The sequence below is a fragment of the Mobula birostris genome, chromosome 2 (genome assembly GCF_030028105.1).
Source record: "Mobula birostris isolate sMobBir1 chromosome 2, sMobBir1.hap1, whole genome shotgun sequence".
NCBI lineage: Eukaryota > Metazoa > Chordata > Chondrichthyes > Myliobatiformes > Myliobatidae > Mobula > Mobula birostris.
In genome coordinates, this window is record NC_092371.1 from 189,663,093 (window position 1) to 189,684,898 (window position 21,806).

Consider the following 21,806-nt stretch of genomic DNA (forward strand, 5'->3'; position numbering starts at 1 on the left):
AAATATTGAAAGGCCTAGATTGAGTGAATGTTGAGAGGATGTTTCCTATACAGGTGTCCCCCGCTTTTCGAACGTTCGTTTTACGAAACCTCACTGTTACAAAAGACCTACATTAGTACCCTGTTTTCGTTTTCAGAAGGTGTTTTCACTGTTACGAAAAAAAGCAGCATGTGAAAAAATCAGCGTGCGATAAAAGGCAGCGCGCCGCGCGCCTCGAGCAACTGCTCTCCCCAGATTCGGAACTGCATTCTCACTGGCATTGCTTAAACACATGCCTGTGAGCAGTCGTTTGCAAGATGAGTTCTAAGGTATCAGAAAAGCCTGAAAGACCTCGTAGGGGTGTTACACTTAGCGTAAAACTAGACATAATTAAGCGTTTTGATCGTGGTGAACAAAGTAAGGACAACGTGAGTTTGGCTTGTGGAAGCTGACGAAAATGATGTTGAAGAGGTTTTGGCATCCCATGACCAAGAACTGATAGATGAAGAGCTGATGCAATTGGAAGAAAAAAGGATGACAATTGAAACCAAATGCAGTAGCGAACTGAATGTGAAGCAACTGCATGAGATTTTTGCTGCAATGATAAAATATGACTTTAATTTTGAAAGGGTACGTAGGTTTAGGGGATATTTGCAAGATGGTTTGAGTCCTTACACTCAAGAACTGTGTGATGGAAAAGTGCATGAGGCTCAGCAGTCAAGCAAGCCTTCCACATCAGCCACAGCAGATGACGAACCTTGACCTTCGACATCGAGGTGGGCAGAGATAGAAGATGACCTGCCTGCCCTAATTCCAGTGTCCCACCACCCCAACCCCCAGGCCACGAACAGATACCGATTCGTGGAGAATGCAGCGGCAGCCGGTAGGCACACAGCACATCTTTAAGAAAAAAGCCGAAATAAACATGCTAATTAATTAGGTGCTGCCCGACACGTAATTGTCGGCCCAGATCAGAGACGACGCAATCGGAAATCGGCACTAATCTGGGCCGACAATTACGTGCCGGTTTTTCTTAAAGACATGCTGTGTGCCTCTCGGCTACCACTGCACCCCTGCATGCTTTGCAGGGATGTATCGGTGCACGGCCTGGAGGGTGGGGGCCACTGCACTACCCAGGCTCTGACGACTCAGTCTAACACACCATCATCAGTGTGCTTGGCGCTGTCCCGATTCTGGTAAGTGATACTATACTGTACATACATTATTTCTACTTTATATCGGCGGTGTATTTTTGCGTGTTATTTGGTATGATTTGGCAACTTAAAGGTTACTGGACAGCGCTTGTGTCGTGTTTTCGCCAACAGCGCTTGCGTGAGATTTTCGCTACAGAGAACAGCGCAGTAATGATTGTGGAAAAGTATTTCTATTTTATATAGGCTGTGTATTTATCATATCATTCCTGCTTTTACTATATGTTACTGTTATTTTAGGTTTTATGTGTTATTTGGCATGACTTGGTAAGTTATTTTTGGGTCTGCGAACGCTCACAAAATTTTCCCATATAAATAAATGGTAATTGCTTCTTCGCTTTACGACATTTCGGCTTACGAACCGTTTCATAGGAACGCTCTACCTTCGGATGGCGGGGGAAACCTGTAGTGCCTTTTAGGACAAGAGGGTGCAGCCACAGAATAGAGGGATTTCCATTTAGAACAGAAATGAGCAGGCATTTTGTTAGCCGGAGAGTAGTGAGTCTGTGTAATTCATTGCCACGAATGGCTGTAGGGGCTTAGCTACTGAGTATATTTGAAGCAGCAGTTGATAGGTTCTTGGTTAGTCGGTATTTCAAGGGTTACAGGGAGAAGGCAGGGGAATGGGGTTGAGCGAGATAATATATCGGCCAGATGGAATAGTGGAGCAGACTTGATGGGCCGAGTGGCCTAATTCTGCTCCTATGCCTTATGGCCTTATTTCACAATGAGGTGTACAGCATTGTATTTCTGTGACAAGACTATATTTTCCAGGATTGAACTTCGAATAATTTCTGTGCATTAGGTATACAGGTTTTCCCCCGCCATCCGAAGGTAGAGCGTTCCTATGAAACGGTTCGTAAGCCGGAATGTCGTAAAGCGAAGAAGCAATTACCATTTATTTATATGGGAAAATTTTGTGAGCGTTCGCAGACCCAAAAATAACCTACCAAATCATGCCAAATAACACATAAAACCTAAAATAACAGTAACATATAGTAAAAGCAGGAATAATATGATAAATAGACAGCCTATAGTCATAGTCATAGTCATATTTTATTGCTCCCAGGGGAAATTGGTTTTCGTTACAGTTGCACCATAAATAATAAATAGTAATAGAAATAGTAATAGTATTATTACTATTAGCAAATAGTAATAGAAATAATAAATAGTAATAGAATAGTAATAGAAAATAGTAATAAATAGTTAAATAGTAATATGTAAATTATGCCAGTAAATTATGAAATAAGTCCAGGACCAGCCTATTGGCTCAGGGTGTCTGACCCTCCAAGGAAGGAGTTGTAAAGTTTGATGGCCACAGACAGGAATGACTTCCTATGACACTCTGTGCTGCATCTCGGAGGAATGAGTCTCTGGCTGAATGTACTCCTGTGCCCACCCAGTACATTATGTAGTGGATGGGAGACATTGACCAAGGTGGCATGCAACTTAGACAGCATCCTCTTTTCAGACACCACCGTGAGAGAGTCCAGTTCCATCCTCACAACATCACTGGCCTTACGAATGAGTTTGTTGATTCTGTTGGTGTCTGCTACCCTCAGCCTGCTGCCCCAGTACACAACAGCAAACATGATAGCACTGGCCACCACATATAAAGTAGAAATAGTTTTCCACACTCATTGCCGGCACTGTTCGCCGAAGCGAAAATCTCATGCCAGCGCCGTCGGCAGAAAATCTCATGCAAACGCTGTCGGCAAAAACACTGCGCAAGCGCTCTCCAGTAACCTTTAAGCTATGAAGCTGCCAAATCATACCAAATAACACGTAAAAATACACAGCCGGTATAAAGTAGAAATAATATATGTACAGTGTAGTATCACTTACTGGAATTGGTTCAGCGCCGAGTACACTGATGGTGGTGTGTTAGACTGAGTCGTCGCAGGCTGGGGCAGTGCAGTGGCCCCCACCCTCCAGGCCGCTGACCGATACATTGCCGCGAAGCATGCAGGGTTACAGTGGTAGCCGGGAGGCACACAGCACATCTTTAAGAAAAAAGCCGAAATAAACATGCTAATTAATTAGGTGCCGCCCGACACGTAATTGTCGGCCCAGATCAGTGCCGATTGCCGATTTCATCGCCTCTGATCTGGGCCGACAATTACGTGTGGGGCGACACCTAATTAATTAGCATGTTTATTTCATTTTTTTTCTTAAAGATGTGCTGTGTGCCTCCCGGCTACCGCTGCATTCTCCATGAATCGGTATCTGTCCGCAGCCTGGGGGTTGGGGTGGTGGGATACTGGGGTGTCATCTCATCGTCGTCTGTTTCCATTAGAGCAGGCGGCTCATCTTCTCCCATGACTGCCCGCCTCGATGTCGAAGGTCGAGGTTCATCGTCTGTTGTGGCTGATGTGGAAGGCTTGCTTGACTGCTGAGCCTCGCGCATTTTTCTGTCATACCGTTCTTTGTAAGGACTTAAACCATCTTGCAAATATCCCCTAAACCTATGTACTTTTTCCAAAATTAAAGTCGTACTTTATCATTGCAGCGAAAATCTCACGCAGTTGCTTCACATTCATTTCGCCACTGCATTCTGTTTCGATTGTTATCCTTTCCTCTTCCAATTGCATCAGCTCTTCATCTATCAGTTCTTGGCCATGGGATGCCAAAACCTCTTCAACATCATCTTCGTCAGCTTCCACAAGCCAAACTCACGTTGTCCTTACTTCGTTCACCACAATCAGAATGCTTAATTATGTCTAGTTTTACGCTAAGTGTAACACCCTTCTGAGCTCTTTCAGGCTTTTCCATGACCTCAGAACTCATCTTGCAAACGGTTGCTCACAGGCACGTGTTAAAACAATGCCGTTCCGAACCTGGGGGAGAGCAGCTGCTCGGGGCACGCGCTGATTTTTTTTCGTAACAGTGAAAACACCTTGTGAAAGCGAAAACAAGGTCTTTCGTAACAGTGAGGTTTCGTAAAGTGAACGTTCGGAAAGCGGGGGACACCTGTATTGGGGTTAAGGCTAAGAAAATTAATTTGATGCGGTTGCAAGGATTGCAATGGATAGTGAAACTGTATAATATATGATTTGTTTTGCTTGCCATTGGTTAATAATGGTGAACATATTTGTCTATGAACATGATGCAGAATTGTTTATCAAAGTCATATCTCAGAAAGTATACATTGTCATTGGAGGGAGTCCAGAGCAGGTTCACAAGGATGATTCTGGGAATAAAGGGGTTAACATACGAGGAGTGTTTGGCAGCTTTGGGTCTGTATTCACTGGAATTTAGAAAAAACACGGGGATCTCATTGAAACCTACTGAATGTTGCAAGGATTAGGAAGGGTGGATTGGGAGAGGATGTTTCCTATGGTGGGGGTATCCAGAACTAGAGGGCACAGCCTTAAGATACAGGGGCAACCTTTTAGAACAGAGGTAAGGAGGATTTTTTTTAGTCAGAGAGTAGTAAATCTGTGGAATGCTCTGGCACAGGCCAAGTCTGTGGGTATATATCTAAGGCGAAAGTTGATCGTTTCCTGATCGGTCAGGGTATCAAAGAATATGGCGAGAAGGCAGGTGTATGGGGTTGAGTGGGATCCAGCATCAGCCATGATGGAATTGTGGAGCAGACTTGATGGGCTCAATGGCCTAATTCTGCTCCTATGTCTTGTAGTCTTATAGTCTATTGATGAGACAATCTGAAGATGCTGGAAATCAAAGTAATGCACGCAAAGTGCTGGAGGAACTCAGCAGGCTAGGCAGCATCTATGAAAAGGTGTAAACAGTCGACGTTTTGGGCCAAGACCCTTCGCTAGGAATAGGGAAAAAAAGAGATGAGAAGAGAGAGTAAGAAGGTGGGGGAGCGGAGGAAGAAGGAGGATGCTAAAAACCTGAATTAAAACCTGGAAACTACAGAAGTCAGACAGCATCAGCATACATGGTAGGTGGCGTGGTGAAATAGAGGAAACGGTCAAATAACTAGTTGATAGTCCACCTAGCCAGCACCTAGAAAGTGATCGGTCAACAGCTGAATTAGCTGTTATCCAATTCTGGACCAAGAAACCTGGTAAGGCAACTTTGGATTATTTAACCTGGATCTAGTTACAGGAAGTTTATGAAAGGGGCTGATTAAAAGAGTAAATGTTAATTTCATATTTACTTTTGAACATAATGCTGTTTGGATGAAGGAGTAGAGAATTGTACGTACATCCAGTTTGTGAATAGAAAATTATGCAATTCTTCTTATTTCTTAGAAATTTTCCAAGTTGAATGAAAAAGTGAAAAGTGATAGAGATGTTTAAGAAATGAAGGAATTCTATATGGTTCGTACACACTCTTTCTTCTCGAGAGGAATCCAGACCAAGGGATGCAAAATCACATTACAGTTAGGTCACTTTAGAGTGAAATTAGTAAGCAATTTTTCATGCAAAGATCAACAGGAACCCAATCAAAGATGTTGATGCTGGGACAAATGAATGTTTCAAAACTTGAGATGCGTAACTATTACGTAAGGGTACTAAGATTATGGAACAGTGGTTCAGGTGCAGATTAGCCGTAATCTACTGACGAACAGAATATGCTTCACAGGCTGAATAATTTATTCCTATTCCTGTGTTCCTGTACTGAAGATAAGTACTGTGACTTTTATTCAGTATTCACTTGATAACTGCAATGCAAAGCAGCTGGATGATTTGCATCTGGCTTTGTCTCACCAATGCCTTGCGTCACACAATTTGATTATATATGGTGATAAAGCTCATGATCTTGAGGTTTAATTGCACTAAGCTTAAGGGTCTATCCAGAGCAAACTTGGCAATGATAATTTACCAAAATCTTAGAAATAATATAGGCTTTATTGATAATTATCAGAACTCCATTGTTCACAATTTATTTAATAAATAGAATACTGCGGTGATCTTCTCTTTACAAAATAGGCTTGAAAATATCTCCTTTGATCTGTGAGAGCTAATTATGAATCTTAATTAGAACTAGAAGACTACTTTGCAAGGAATTTTTACCTGTTTATTACCATTTTAATAGGTTATATTTAAGTCACTTTAAATCAGCTCTTTTGCATTGAATTGGCAAGCTTGAGATGTTATCAGTGAAGTTTGTGTGGGCAGGTGGAAAAAGGGATGGTACTTGGATTGGGAGGAAGGTTATTTAAATTGAAACATGTCATTTTGAATTATTATTCCATATTTTAAAAAAGAGTTATTTAAAAATGATCAGCAGAATGGTGTCAAAAACTTCAATTTTTTTATTAATACTGTTTTTCTCAATTTAGGTCCTGCAGACACTTAACCAAGTCTGAACTGAAGCATTTTCCTGGAAGTTATCTGTTTGTCCTAAAACTTTTCGCTTTCCTACTTGGAGTAGGGTTCTCCGTACTACATAATGAAGTCTGTCAATTGGAACATAAACTGTTTGATGTATCAGAAACACTGAAACCTGGAAAAACTTGCAAGAAATCTAAATTAGTTCAGTGAAGGGAAAATAGTGCATGCTTCAAACAACTCTTTAATTGAAAATTGACAGTTGTGAACTCTCTTACTGGAAGATACCTAGATTGTATTAATTCTTCTTGAAAATTGACTTAAAATTGTTTAATAACCAGGTAATCTGGGAAGGACACTATAAATAAATAAAAAATAACCATATACCCTCAAGAGGTGCCTTTAAGTTTGCTGTGTTCAATTTCTGTTTTTATTAAGCATTTCTTGTTACATATCTAACCCTGTAGGAAGAAAGATCATAGTGAACGCATAAGAAATTCTGCTGATGCTGGAAATCTTGGCACAAATTGCTGGAGGAACTCAGAAGGTCAGGCAGCACCTATGGAGGTGTTACAGGCTAAGATCCTTCATCAGGACTGGAAAAGAACGAGGAAGAAGCCAGAATAACAAGGTGGGGGAAGGGGGAGATGTGCAAGCTGGCAGGTGATGGGTGAGACCAGGTGAGGGGGAAGGTGGGTGGGGTGGGGGATTAATATGACAATCTGGGATGTGATAAATATAAGGGGTAAAGGGATAAAGAAGGAAGCATCTGATAGTGAAGGTATCCTGAGATCAATGATAAATGCTAATCTAAAACCCCTCTGTAGGTGTGAAGTGACACTGCTTTACTAGATTTTCTAACCATTGACCATTAATAAACAGGAAGTCTCACTGTGTTTTAAATTTAATTCAGTGTACTTTTTAAATATTATTTGATAATATGACATTATGTGAAAACAGTGTTGATGTAAACTGCTAGGATTACAGGATATTTGCTGAGTTTAATTACTTTCATAAATACTTGACAAGTCAATTCAAGTTTATTGTCATATGTACAGGTATGTTGAGGTAGAGAAACAATGAAAAGCTTGCAGCCACATCACGGCATGTATCTTCAGAGGATCCCTTCCAAGATTGCACCGGTGTACATTGGCAACACTCATGGGATGCAAAAAATTGTACCAGATTTCCTCTTAACTCGGACTACAAAATTACATCAATGATCTTCAGATCTCATGTTCGACAGTCAAGCGCGTAGCAGTTAAGCGCAGCGCCATTAAAGATCAATGCTATGGCCAAAAACACGGTAGGAGAGGTGGAATTCAAACTAGGCTGAAGCTTGGAGGGATGAATCCTCCTCCACCTGGTATCTTGTTGCTGAATGTATGATCACTGGAAAGTAAGACTGATGATCTCACAGCAAGGCTGCTATATCAGAGGTAGATGAGGCAGATCTCAGTTGTTTGTTGCACTGAAACTTAGTTAAATGCAGGTACACCGAATGCAGTGATATGACTGGAAAGCTTTATGATTTTCAGAATGGATCGAACCGTGAACTCTGGTAAGGCAACAGGTACGCTTTTTAGTCATTTCTCCTCGGTGCACAGAGGTTGGGGTTATGTCAACTTCTTGTTCCCCTGACATAGAAAAACTAACGTTGACCATTCTATTTGCCTCGGGAGTTCTCATCCGTGTCCCTGACTGCAGTTTACATACCACCAGCGACTGATTATAAGCAATCACTCACGAAACTGCTCAGTGTTGCCTGTGCACAAGAAACAGCTCATCCCAATGCATTTCAAATTATAGTTGGTGACCTTAACCAGGCCTGTTCAAAGAAAACCCTGCCCAATCATCACCTACGCGTAACTTGTTGCACCGGGGTCCCAACATACTTGGACACTGCAACTTTACGATCAGGAATGCCTATCATTTCTTCCCGAGACTGTAGTTTGGTAAGTCGGATCATTTTGTTGTACTCCTACTCCCCTGACAAAATCCTTCAGGGTTTTCCTCAATCAGAAGACCTGGATGAACGGTGAAATCTGGAATTAAGAATGCTACAGGAGGTACAGGTATGATCTCCAGAAACCCATCTCTCTGGCAAAGTAGAGATTCCTGACCAGACTGGAATCATCAAGCGACGCTCGACAGCTGTGACAGGGTTTGAATGACATAACCTCCTACAAAGTTAAACCTTGCCACATGGGGGACTGCAGAGCAGAGTTTGCAGATGAGCTCAATGCCTTCTATACGCGCTTTGATCACCAGAACAGGGAGAAACCACTTCAATTCACTGACCGAAGCAACAGGTCTACAGCAGATGATACCTTGTTGGCTCTTCACACAACCCTGGAACATCTGGACAGCAAAGATGCATACGTCTGGATGCCCTTTATCAATCATAGCTCGGCATTTAACACTACCACCGCCTCAAAACTAATCAGTAAACTCCAAGACCTGGGCCTCTATACCCCCTTGTGCAACTGGATCCTGGATTTCCTCACTTGTAGACCCCAGAATCTCCATCAACACAGGAGCACCACAGTGATGTGTACTTAGCCCCCCTGTTCTACTTGTTTTACACCTGTGACTCTGTGGCTAAGTACAGCACTACCATCATATACAAGTTTGCTGATGAAACCACTGTTGTGGGCTCTATAAAAGGGGGTGATCAATTAGCCTACAGGAGGGAGACTGAAAACTTGGCTGAGTGGTGTAATAACAACAACTCAATGTCAATAAGATGGTAGACTTCAGGAGAGGGAAACCAGGGGTCTATGAACCAGTAAACACTGGAGGATCAGAGGTGGAGAAGGTCAGTAACTTTAAATTCCTGAGTGTCACTACCTCAGATGCCCTGGACCCATCATATAACTGTAATTGCAAAGAAAGTGTTTTGATTGGCTGCATTATGGCCTGGTATTGGAACACCAATGCCTTTGAGCAAAAAATCCTACAAAATATAGTGGATTTGGCCAGTACATCACGGGTAAAGCCCTCCCAACCACTGAGCACATCTAGATGAAATGTTGCCATAGAAAAGCAGCATTCATCATCAAAGATCCTCTCCACCCAGGCCATGCTCTTTTCTTGCTGCTGCCATCAGGTAAAAAGTACAAGTGCCTCAGGTTCACACCACCAGGTTCAAGAACAGTTAATATCCCACAACCACCAGGCTCTTGAACAAAGGGGGATACATCATCATGGCTCCACCTGTCTAAGTAGACAATGGATGTGCCCCTCTGGAGCGCAGACCTGAGTGATGAAAATGGAGATCCTGGGCTGCCCAGACATCAAGTTCCTCTGCTCAGCCTCGTGGATGTGGTCCAAAGGAATGCGAAGCAGTACATTTGGCATCAGCTTGGCTGCAGGAGCTGCCGGGAGGTGACGTGATACATCATCCAGCTGCCTTAGGGGCTCCACTCCAGATTTGTGTAGGCTTTACTCCTTAGCCTTCTCTTCTCTTGAAGATACCCACAAGGCAGTGGGATCCGTAACCCTGGATAGGGGCCCATACCGGGTACTCTCAGCCGGAGCCAGCTGAGCCCGGGACTTGTGTAAGGCAGGGTCGTCACACCCTGTAGTAGTGACATATGGAGCCACTACCCACTAAGAGGGATAGCTACACTCATTTAAGGACTCTTTTATCTTGTTATTTGATGCACATTATTTATTGCTATTTATTTATTATAAATAACTACCGTCCCGTTGCACTCACATCCATCATCATGAAGTGTTTCGAGATGCTTGTCATGAGGCACATCAAGACCCTGCTGCCCCCCCCCCCCACGGGACCCCCTGCAGTTCGTGTACTGTCCCAACCGTTCAACAGACGATACCATTGCCACCACCCTCCACCTGGCCCTAACCCACCTGGACAAAAAAGACACATGTTCGAATGCTGTTCATAGACTTCAGTTCAGCATTCAACACAATCATTCCTCAGAAACTGATTGGAAAGCTGAGCCCCAAACAACAGGAATTCTGCAGATGCTGGAAATTCAAGCAACACACATCAAAGTTGCTGGTGAACGCAGCAGGCCAGGCAGCATCTCTAGGAAGATGAAGGAAGTGACGAAGTTAGTCCTGACAAAGGGTCTCGGCCTGAAATGTTGACTGCACCTCTTCCTAGAGATGCTGCCTGGCCTGCTGCATTCACCAGCAACTTTGATGTGGAAAGCTGAGCCTACTGGGCCTGAACACCTCCCTCTGCAACTGGATCCTAGACTTCCTGACTGGGAGACCTTAGTGAGTCCAGATTGGAAGCAGCATCTCCAACACCATCACACTGAGCACAGGGGCCCCCCAGGGCTGTGTGCTCAGTCGACTGCTGTTCACTCTGCTGACCCACGACTGTGCTGCAACACACAGCTGGAACCACATCATCAAGTTCGCCGATGACACGACCGTGGTGGGTCTCATCAGCAAGAACAATGAGTCAGCATACAGAGAGGAAGTGCAGTGGCTAACGGACTGGTGCAGAGCCAACGACCTGTCTCTGAATGTGAACAAAATGAAAGAGGTGGTTGTTGACTTCAGGAGGACACGGAACAACCACTTTCTGCTGAACATCGACGACTCCTCTGTAGAGATCATTAAGAGCACCAAATTTCTTGGTGTTCACCTGGCAGAGAATCTCACCTGATCCCTCAACACCGGCTCCATAGCAAAGAAAGCCCAGCAGCATCTCTACTTTCTGCGAAGGCTGAAAAAAATCCATCTCCCACACCCCCATCCTCACCACGTTCTACAGAGGATGTATCGAGAGCATCCTGAGCAGCTGCATCACCGCCTGGTTCAGAAATTGCACTATCTCAGATCGCAAGACCCTGCAGCGGATAGTGAGGTCAGCTGAGAAGATCATCGGGGTCTCTCTTCCTGCCGTTGGAGACATTTACACCACACGCTGCATCCGCAAAGCAAACAGCATTATGAAGGACCCCACGCACCCCTCATACAAACTCTCCTCCCTTCTGCCATCTGGCAAAAGGCACCGAAGTATTCAGGCTCTCATGACCAGTCTATGTAACAGTTTCTTCCCCCAAGCCATCAGACTCCTCAATACCTGGAGCTTGGACTGACACCAACCTACTGCCCTCTACTGTGCCTATTGTCTTGTTTATTATTTATTGTGATGCCTGCACTGTTTTGTGCACTTTATGCAGTCCTGGGTAGGTCTGTAGTCTAGTGTAGTTTTTGTGTTTTTTTACGTAGTTCAGTGTAGTTTTTGTATTGCTCATGTAGCACCATGGTCCTGAAAAACGTTGTCTCGTTTTTACTGTGTACTGTACCAGCAGTTATGGTCGAAATGACAATAAAAGTGACTTGACTTGATTATCTGTATTTGCATAGTTTGTTTGCATTTAACAGTTCCTGAAGTTTACAGTTTACAGTTACTGTTCTATAGATTTGCTGAGTACGCCCACAGAGAAAGAATCTCAGGGTTGTATATGGTGACATGTATGTACTCCGATAATAAATTTTACTTTGATCTTTGGACACACAGAATATAAATTATGCAACACAGCATAGAGGAAAACTACAAAATGAGATGTTAGAGCAAGCAAATCCATGGTAGTGCAGAGATGGTCCATGGTTTCTTTGCTGAGGTATGATTAATGTTTTGCAAGTTATTGTATTTGTTGCCTCGGGAATGGTGCATTTTCTGCATGTAGATATTTGTTTCTGGGTTCACTTTTAAGCTTATTTCATAGAACATAGAACAACACATTAGGGGCCCTTTGGCCCATGGTGTGTGTTGACCTTTTAACTCACTCTAGGATCAATCTAACCCTTCTGTCCCACATAGCCCTCTATTTTTCTATCATCTATGTGCCTATCTAAGTGTTTCTTAAAAGTCCCTAATGTATCTGCCTCTACCACCATCCCTGACAGCATGTTCTATGCACCCACCACTCTCCATGTAAAAAAACCTTCTCTCTGACATCCCCCCTATACTTCTCCCACCTCCCCATCAAGTTAAAATTATATCCCCTCATATTAGCCAATTCAGCCCTCAGACAAAGGTACTAGCTGTTCACTCATCAATGCCTCTTATCATATTATACATCTCTGTCAAGTTGCCTCATATCTCCTTTGGTCCAACGAGAAAAGCTTTAGGTTGCTCAACCATCCCTCATAAGGCTTGTTCTCTAATTTATCACCATCGAGCTATATCTCCTCTGCACCCTCTCTAAAGCTTCCACATCTTTCCTATAATGAGGTCCCAGAACTGAACACAATACTCCAAGCATGATCTAACCAGAGTTTTATAGAGCTGCAATTTTATCTCGCAGCTCTTGAACTCAATCCCCTGACTAATGAAGACCAACACACCATATGCCTTCCTAACCATACTATCAACATGCATGGCAGCTTTGAGGGATTTTTCTTTTCTTTATAGGATGAGGGCATTGCCAGCTAAGACAGCATTTATTTCCTATCCCTAGTTGCCCTAGATCTGTGAGATCCCTCTGTTACTCCCCACTGCTGAGAATCCTGCCATTGACCATGTATTTTGCCTTCAAGTTTGACTTTCCAAAGTGTATCACTTCACACTTCCAAATTGAACACCATCTGCCACTTCTCAGCCCATCCCTGCATCCTGTCAATGTTCCATTATAATCTCCAACCTTCTACCCTATTCAGAACACCACCAGCCTTCGTGTCATCTGCAAATTTACTGACCCATCCTTCCATTTCCTCGTCTATGACACGTATAATAAAAAAAATCACAAAGAGCAGGAGGTTGCAGAACAAATCTCTGTGGAACACCACTAGTCACAGACCTCTAGACAGAATATGTTTCATTTGCTGCCACCCTCTGTTTTCTGTGGGAAATCCAATTCTGAATCCATGGAGCCAGAAATTCCTGGATCCCACACCTCCTGCCTTTCTGAATATATCTATCTTGAGGAACCCAGTTGAATGCTTTATTAAAATCCATGTACATCACATCAACAGCTCTATATTCATCAGATTGTTTTGTCATTTTCTTGAAAATGTCAATCAGGCTCATGAGGCCAATCCTGCCCCTCAGAAAGCCATACTGACTATTCCTAATCAGCCTCTGCTTCTCCAAACACTCACAAATTCTGTCTCTAAGAATTCTCCCCAATACTTTGCCCATCACTAAGACTCACCTGTCTGTAATTCCCAGGGTTATCCCTGTTACCTTTCTCAAACAAAGGGACAACATTTGCAGTTCTCTAATCTTCTGGTACTATCCGTATGGCCAGTGAGGATGCAAAGATTGTCACCAATGGTGTGGCAATCTCTTTCCCAACCTCCTGTGATAACCAAAATCGGTCCACGGACTCCTCTTGTGCCACGATGAGGCCACCCTCAGGGTGGAGGGGCAACACCCTATATGCCAGCTGGGTAGCCTCCAATCTGATGGCATGCATTTTGATTTCTCTTTCTCTTTCCAGTTAAAAAAAAAACCCTCCCCTCCCCTCTTTTTCTATTCCCCGCTCTGGCCCTTTACCTCTTCTCACCTGCCTATCACCTCCCCTGGCCCCCTACTCCTTCCCTTTCTCCTATGGTCCATCCACCTCTCTTAGCTGATTCCTTCCTTTTCTGCCCTTTAGCTTCGCTTCCCACCTGGTTTCATCTAATGCCTTCCAGCTATTCTCATTCCTCCCACCTTTATATTCTGTCATCTTTCCCCCACCTTTCCATTCCTGAAGAAGGGTGTCGGCCTAAAATGTCGACTATTTATTTCCTTAGATGCTGCCTGGCCTACTGAGTTCCTCCAGTATTTTGTGTGTATTGCTTTAGATTTCCAGCATCTGCTGAATTTCTCGTGCTTATGATTTGTGGTATATCCCATCTGGCCCCAGGAACTTATCTATCCTATTGTCATGCAAAGGTCCCAACCCATCCTCTTTCTTAATCTTGACATGTTCCAGCACATTAGTGTGTTCTGTGCTGACCTCACATTGATCAAAGTCCCTCTCACTGGTGAATACAGAGCAAGTTACTCATTTAGGACCTTCCCTACCCTTCTAACTCCAGGCACATTTCCTCTTCTATCCCTGATCCATCCTACCCCCATATTAGTCATCCTCCCATTCTTCACATATGTGTAGAACATCCTGGCATTCCTCAGTTCCACCCATAAAGCCTCACTAGATAAGTTCACCAGTCTGTCCTGACTAAGCACTGCCATGATATTTTCTCAGACTAATAGTGCCATCCCTCCCCCTTACAGCTCAGCCACGGCCAACCTGAGGAGGGGAATCTCTCAGGCTAAACACAGATACAAACAGAGAATCGAGGAGCATTTCAATTCCTCGGACCCTCGGCACGTGTGGCATGGCACATAGGTCATTACAGACTTCAAACCACCTAGTACTGTGCCCCCTTCCAGCTCTGCTTCCCTCCCTGATGAGCTCAATTACTTCCACGCTCGCTTTGACCGAGAGAACAAGGAGGTCACCCTCAAAGCGGATCTCCCACCTGGTGAACTGCCTCTCTCTCTTTCCACCTCCGATGTTTGTGCCACCCTGAGCAGGGTGAATGTACAGAAGGCAGCTGGACCGGATGGAATACCTGGCCGTGTGCTCTGAGTCTGTACAGGGCAGTTGGCTGGGGTCTTCACGGACATTTTTAATCTGTCCCTGGCCCAGGCAGTTGTCCCCACAAGCTTCAAAACCACCACCATCGTGCCAGTGCCAAAGCATTCCACTGTCACGGGCCTGGATGACTTCTGCCCAGTTGCACTCACCCCCATCATTGCAAAGTGTTTTGAGAGACTGGTTCTATCACATCTGAAATCCTGTCTGCCCACTACTCTGAACCCCCATCAATTTGCTTATCACACCAACAGGTCAACAGAGGACGCCATCTCCACGGCACTTCACTCTGCCCTGACCCACCTGGACAGCCCCAACTCTTACTTCAGAATGCTGTTCATTGACTTCAGTTCGGCATTCAATACTGTGATCCCCTCCGCACTGATCGCCAAACTTCGCCAGCTTGGTATCAGCTCATCCCTCTGCAGTTGGACCTTGGACTTTCTGACCTCTCCTCCTCCACTCTCACCCTGAACACCGGCGTGCCTCAAGGCTGTGTGCTGAGCCCTCTTCTGTACTCCCTTTTCACCTATGACTGTGTTCCTGTACATGGTTCTAACTCCATAATCAAGTTCGCAGACGACACCACAGTGGCTGGCCTGATCAGAGGGGATGACGAGACAGCCTACAGGGATGAGGTCCAGCACCTGGCTGTGTGGTGTGCCGACAACAACCTGGCCCTTAACACCCAGAAGACCAAGGAGATCATTGTTGTCTTCAGGCGTGCTAGGAGCCACACTCACATCCCCATCTACATCAACAGAGCTGTAGTGGAACATGTATCAAGTTTTAAATTCCTTGGTGTCCACATTTCCGAGGGTCTCACCTGGTCCCTGAACTCCTCCATCCTGATCAAAAAGGCGCAACAGCGCCTTTATTTCCTGCAGAGCATCAAGAAAGCTCACCTCTGTCCCAGGATACTGACAGACTTTTACCACTGCACCATTGAGAGCATACTCACCAACTCCATCTCAGTGTGGTATGGCAATTGTCCCGTATCGGACCACAAAGCACTCCAGCGTCTGGTGAAAACTGCCCAGCAGATTATCAGCACTCAATTGCCTTCCATTGAGAACATCTACCATAACCGCTGCCTGGGCAGGGTGAAAAGCATTATCCAGGATGCATCTCACCCTAACCATGGACTTTTTACTCTCCTCCCATCCGGTAGGTGCTACAGGAGCCTCCGCTCCCGCACCAGCAGGCACAGGAAGAGCTTCTCCCCTGAGGCTGTCACCCTGCTGAACCTCACATCACAGTGCTAAGCAGTATTGCACCCATATTGTACTGTTGCAGTACTTTTATATTTGTGTGCTGTAGCACTTACTTTTTATTCGCAGTTATTTTGTAAATAACACTATTCTTTGCATTTCTGGTCAGATGCTAACTGCATTTCATTGGCTTTATATCTGTACTCGGCACAATGACAATAAAGTTGAATCTAATCTAATCTAATTTAATCTAATCCCTTTGATAGGTGAAACCAGGTGGGCAGGAAAGGTAAAGGGCTGGAGAGGAAGGAATCTGATAGGAGAGAGTGGAATATAGGAGAAAGGGAAGGTGGAGAAGACCCAGGGGGAGTTTTGTACTCTCAAAATTTCACATTTGAAGGCCTCCCACTTACCAAGTATAACTTTGCCAGAAAACAGCTTGTTCTAATCCACACTTGACAGATCCTTTCTGATACCATTAAAATTGGCCTTTCTCCAATTTAGAGTCTCAGTTTAAGGACCAGACCTTAGCCTTTTCCATAATTATCTTGAAACTAATGGTATTATGATCACTAAGTGCAAAGTGTTTCCCCATCACAAACTTCTGTCACCTGCTCGGTCTCATTCCTTAATAGATAAAGTATTGCACATACTCTTGTTGGGATTTTTATGTATAGATTAAGGAAATTTTCCTGAACACATTTGACAACCTGTATACCATCTTGTTCTTTTATAGTGTGGTGAATACGTCAACATGTGAAAAGTTAAAATCGCCTACTATCACAACCTTATGTTTCTTGCAAAAGTCTGCGCTCTCTCTACAAATTCGTTCCCATATATCCCACAGCCTGTTGAGTGGTCTGTAATACCACCCCATTAACTTGGTCATACCTTTCCTTTTCCTCAGTTCCATCCTTAAAGCCTCAGTAGACGAGTTCTCAAGTCTGTCCTAACTGAGCACTGCCATGACATTTTCCCTTAATAGTTGTGCCTCCCTCATCCTTTAACTCCTCCTGCTCTGTCACATCTAAAACTGTAGAACCCTGGAATATTGAGCTGCTGGTTTTGCTCCTGAAACCAAGTCTCACTAATGGCTACAATATCATAATTCCATGTGTTGATCAATGACCTGAGCTCATCTACCTCTCCTACAATACTTCTTTCATTGAAATATGTGCAACTCAGAATATTAGTTACACCATGCTCAACCCTTTGCTTCCTGACTGTAATGTCCTGGTTAGGATTTTTATTGCTATGCTGTGAAATATTTCACTTTAGTAGTTTTCTGTAATAGCAGTGTATCCTGCTGGTAGAATGTTCTGGTTTTGGCTAAAGATAAGGAAGGGGCTGTGTTGTTCAGCTTAGGAATGTTGTGTCAGCCAATCAGGATGGCAGGATCAGGAGAAAGTTCTCAAGAGAGATTTGTGATGGACACTGGTGGGGTTGGTGGTCTATTGGTGAGAGATGCGGTAAAGAGAAGATTGGGCAAGACGCCTGTAGGATTCAATCCCATGGAAGGCGCATTTGCAAGGAGTGCTTCTTGAGATGAAGGAATTCAAAACGGGAAGCTCTTCCTGTGATGAGAATTCAGAGCCATGAGTAATAGTTATACCAGCTTTTGGAAGAGACGAGCTCCTACAGTTACGTCCACACTTAGACTGGTTTAACTGTAATGGGCCCTTTTTAAAAATTTTTTTCTCTTAATAACTGTTTGATAAAGCTGAAATTAGTAAATATACTTTCTTTATAATCTTATGCGGTGTACAATCTGTTATTTCTGCCAACCAATAATTGTGTATGGGCGGTATTCGCTCAAATCGAAGTTCCTTTAACTGGAACATCACAACATTCCTGTTTGGTTGAACCCCAAATCATACCGACCCTAGTCATAGATTGTTTATGAAAGGGGGCCTTCTCACCACTGAGTTACGTGGCTGTTAGCAGAGTTAGCTGACAAGCGGAGTTTGTATATCAGCCTGTTGAGCCGGTTACAGTACTTTGAGATCTTAACAACATCTGTCTCCACAACCATTTCACTATCTGTTCTAGCACTCTGGTTCCCATCCCACCTCTCCTGCCCCATAACTCTAGTTTAAACACCCCCATACAATACTAGCAAACCTTCCCACCAGAATATTAGTCCCACCACAAACACGAAATATATGCAGATGTCAGAAATCATGATAAGAGGTTTTGGCCCGAAAGCTTGACTCTACTCTTTTCCATAAATGCTGCCTGGCTTGCTGAGTTCCTCCAGCATTGTTTGTGTGTTGCTAGAGTATTAGTTCCCTTCAGTTTAGGTGCAAACCACCTCTTCTGTACCAGAAACAACAGGAATTCTGCAGATGCTGGAAGTTCAAGCAACACACATCAAAGATGCTGCCTGGCCTGCTGCGTTCACCAGCAACTTTGATCTTCTGTACCAGTCCCACCTTCTCTGGAAGAGAGCCCAATGATCCAAAAATCTTAGGCCCTCCCTCCTACACTAACTCCTTAGCTATGTGTTAACCTGTATTATCGTCCTATTTAGCAGATAAGCCTCAATAGCACATGGTATTGCTAGCAATCCTGAGATCACAACCCTAGAGGTCCTGTCTTTTAACTTAGACCTAACTCCCTGAACTCACTTTGCAGAACCTCATCCCTCTTTGTACCTATGTCATTGGTACCTATATGGACCATGATCTCTAGCTGCTCACCCTCCCACTTGCTGAGGACTTGATCCAAGATGTGCCAGACTCTGGTGCCTGGGAGGCAACATACCACCCAGGAATTTCATTGTCATACACAGGGCCTCCTTTCTGTTCCCCTAACTAACTAATCTCCTATCACCACAGCTTGCCTATTCTCCCTTCCTTTCTCTGCCACAGAGCCAGACTCAGTGCCAGAGACCTGACCGCTGTGACTTTCCTCTACTGGGTCATCCTCCCTAATAGTGTCTAAAGTGGTATACTTGTTGCTAACGGGCAGGCCACAGGGCTACTCTGCACTGGCTGTTTAACTCCTTTCACCCTACTGACTCTCTCTGAATGATCCGGAGCTCATCCAGTTCCAGCTCCAACTCTTTAACGTGGAGTGATAGAAATTGCAGCTGGATGCGCTTCTTGCAGGCAAAGTCTCAGGGTCACTTTCTTCGCACACCACCACAAGAGGGAGAATCAACGATCCTGCCTGGCATCCCTACTGTTTTAACTGAGCAAATATAAAGAAGGAAAAACAATAAATAAATTGTGGGGTCAATAGCCTACCTACAGTTTTTCACTTTCTTTCACTCAAGCCTCTCCTTGCTGAAGCCTCGAAGAGCTAAACCCTCAAAATCCCCACTCTAACACTGCCCACTCCAACAAAGGTTGCTCTACTTGCCCCAGCCTTATTTTAATTTGCACTTGCTAATAAATCCTGATCCCTGATTCAATGCTGTTCAAACACTGGAACTCCCCAGGAGCACTGCTTTTTAATGCACTTTGCCGACCTGATTGAGTCACGCCTCCTCTCACTCTCAACCTCTGGCCGCTGTTCAAAACTGACTGCAATTTTGTCCTATCAACTGCCTATCCTTTCTCATAGTCTCTCTACACACTGCATCTACCTGTAAACCAACTGACCCATCACTCTGGTTCCCATCCACCTGAGAAATTAGTTTAAAGCTTCTCCAACAGCTCTAGCAAAACTTCGTGCAAGGATATTGGTCCCTTAAATTCAGCTGTAACCTGTCCATTTTCTACAGGTTGTACCTTACCCAAAAGAGATCTCGAATTATGTATTTTTGATTTTGTAATTTCTGATGGTCAATTTTCATCCCTATGTTAAACACCCATATCAAGATATTTAATAACTCTGTTTTACATTATCGTTATCTTCATTCTATGCAATTATGTGTTACTATGAAATACTTTGCACGAGAGCAAATATCTTCCAAATGTTCAGTGTCCCAATTTGAACCCTGTGGTATGATTTTTCCATTCACTTAGCTCCAATAATCTGCTGTGGAATCTGTTTGGAGTAAGAAATAAAATCCCTCACATTGATGAAAGTAGAGCAGTGGATGTAGTGTATACGGATTTCAGTAAGGCATTTGATAAGGTTCCCCATGCCAGGCTCCTTCAGAAAGTAAGGAGGCATGGGCTCCAAGGAGACCTTGCTTTGTGGATCCAGAATTGGCTTGTCCACAGAAGGCAAAGGGTGGTTTGTAGATGGTGCATTGGCATTCATCAACCATGGGATTCAGTTCAAGAGCTGTGAGGTAATGTTACAGCTATATAAGACCTTGGTCAGACTCCACTTGGAGTACTGTGTACAGTTCTGGTCACCTTACCACAGGAAGGATGCGGATACTATAGACAGAGTGCAGAGGAGATTTACAAGGACGTTGCCTAGATTGGAGAGTGTACCTTATGAGAATAGGTTGAGTGTACTTGCCCATTCCTCCTTGGAGTGACGAAGGACGAGAGGTGACCTGATAGAAGTGTATAAGATGATGAGAGGCATTGATCATGTTGATAACCAGAGGCTTTTTCCCAAGGTAGAAATGGTGAACACGAGGGGGCATAGTTTTAAGGTGCTTTGAGATGGGTACCATGGGGATGTTAGGGGTAAGTTTTTCGACACAGAGAGTGGTGGGTGCGTGGAATGCACTGCTGGCAGCAGTGGTGGAAGTGGATACTATAGGGTCTTTTTAGAGACCCTTAGATGGGTAAATGGAGCTTAGAAAAATACAGGGCTATGCGATAGGGAAATTCTAGGCAGTCTCTAGAGTAGGTTACATGGTCAGTATAGCATTGTGGGCCGAAGGGCCTGTAATGTGCTGTAAATTTCTATGTTCTAAGTAATCATTTATGTTGGAAATTAAAAGAAAGAAATGAAAAATAGCCATTTATACTGTAGTTCCGTACTCAAGTTAGTATTCAGCTGTGTTTTCAGCTTCAAATTCCACCAATCTGCACAAACCTATTTAGTGTTCTGTATTGTTATGAGTTTATCACTGTAAACATCTGTCCAGACTGTACTGATATATCTGTAAACTCTTCATGGCACAAACCCATCCAAAAATAGAAATAAATATGTTCTTTCTCTTTTTTAGCCACAATGTAATCTTGCTCAATTTGTATTCTACAATCCCATGCATTTGGAATCAACCTGTCAGTTTTTTGAAAATTCTTTTGCAGTGTTGTCTAAAGCAGAGGTTTTCAAAGTTATACTACATAGCTTAGAAATTTATGTCTCAGTCCCCCCACCAATATTCACATCATCACAAACTTTCCAAGAACCAGTAAATGTAAATTCCAAAACAAACAGGAAAGGATTTTATTTTTCTGATTTTTAAACCATTATTGTACCTCCCTGGGATGACTGTTCTCAACCCTCAGTTCCTATGTAGGGTTTCAACCTAAAACGTTAATTCCTCCCCTGCCCACTCCCTGCCCCATCTCTAACAAATGCTTATGATCTGCCGAGTCCTTTCCACAGACTGTTGCTCCAGATTCCAGCATCCACAAACACTTGTGTGTCCTGTTTTCTAGTTGTCATGGTCACTGAGCCTGGAAATCAAGCATTACTGATGGGGGAGGGGGTGGCGGCGAGGGT

At 43.8% G+C, this 21,806-nt stretch overlaps 1 protein-coding gene across 3 annotated transcripts in view; it reads left to right on the top strand.

The window, feature by feature from the left end:
- Positions 1–6,968, top strand: part of taf1b (TATA box binding protein (Tbp)-associated factor, RNA polymerase I, B) — a 122,027-nt gene extending 115,059 nt beyond the window's left edge. The window contains exons 15-16 of one of the 3 annotated variants that reach the window (XR_011885006.1): positions 6,445–6,774; positions 6,901–6,968. Coding sequence is in view for 2 of the 3 variants with exons in the window: in XM_072251216.1 (XP_072107317.1) it covers positions 6,445–6,646 (202 nt within the window). In the remaining variant the exon portion in view is untranslated. The other 2 variants (XM_072251216.1, XM_072251217.1) reach the window with 2 other exon arrangements.
- The last annotated feature ends 14,838 nt before the right edge of the window (positions 6,969–21,806 follow it).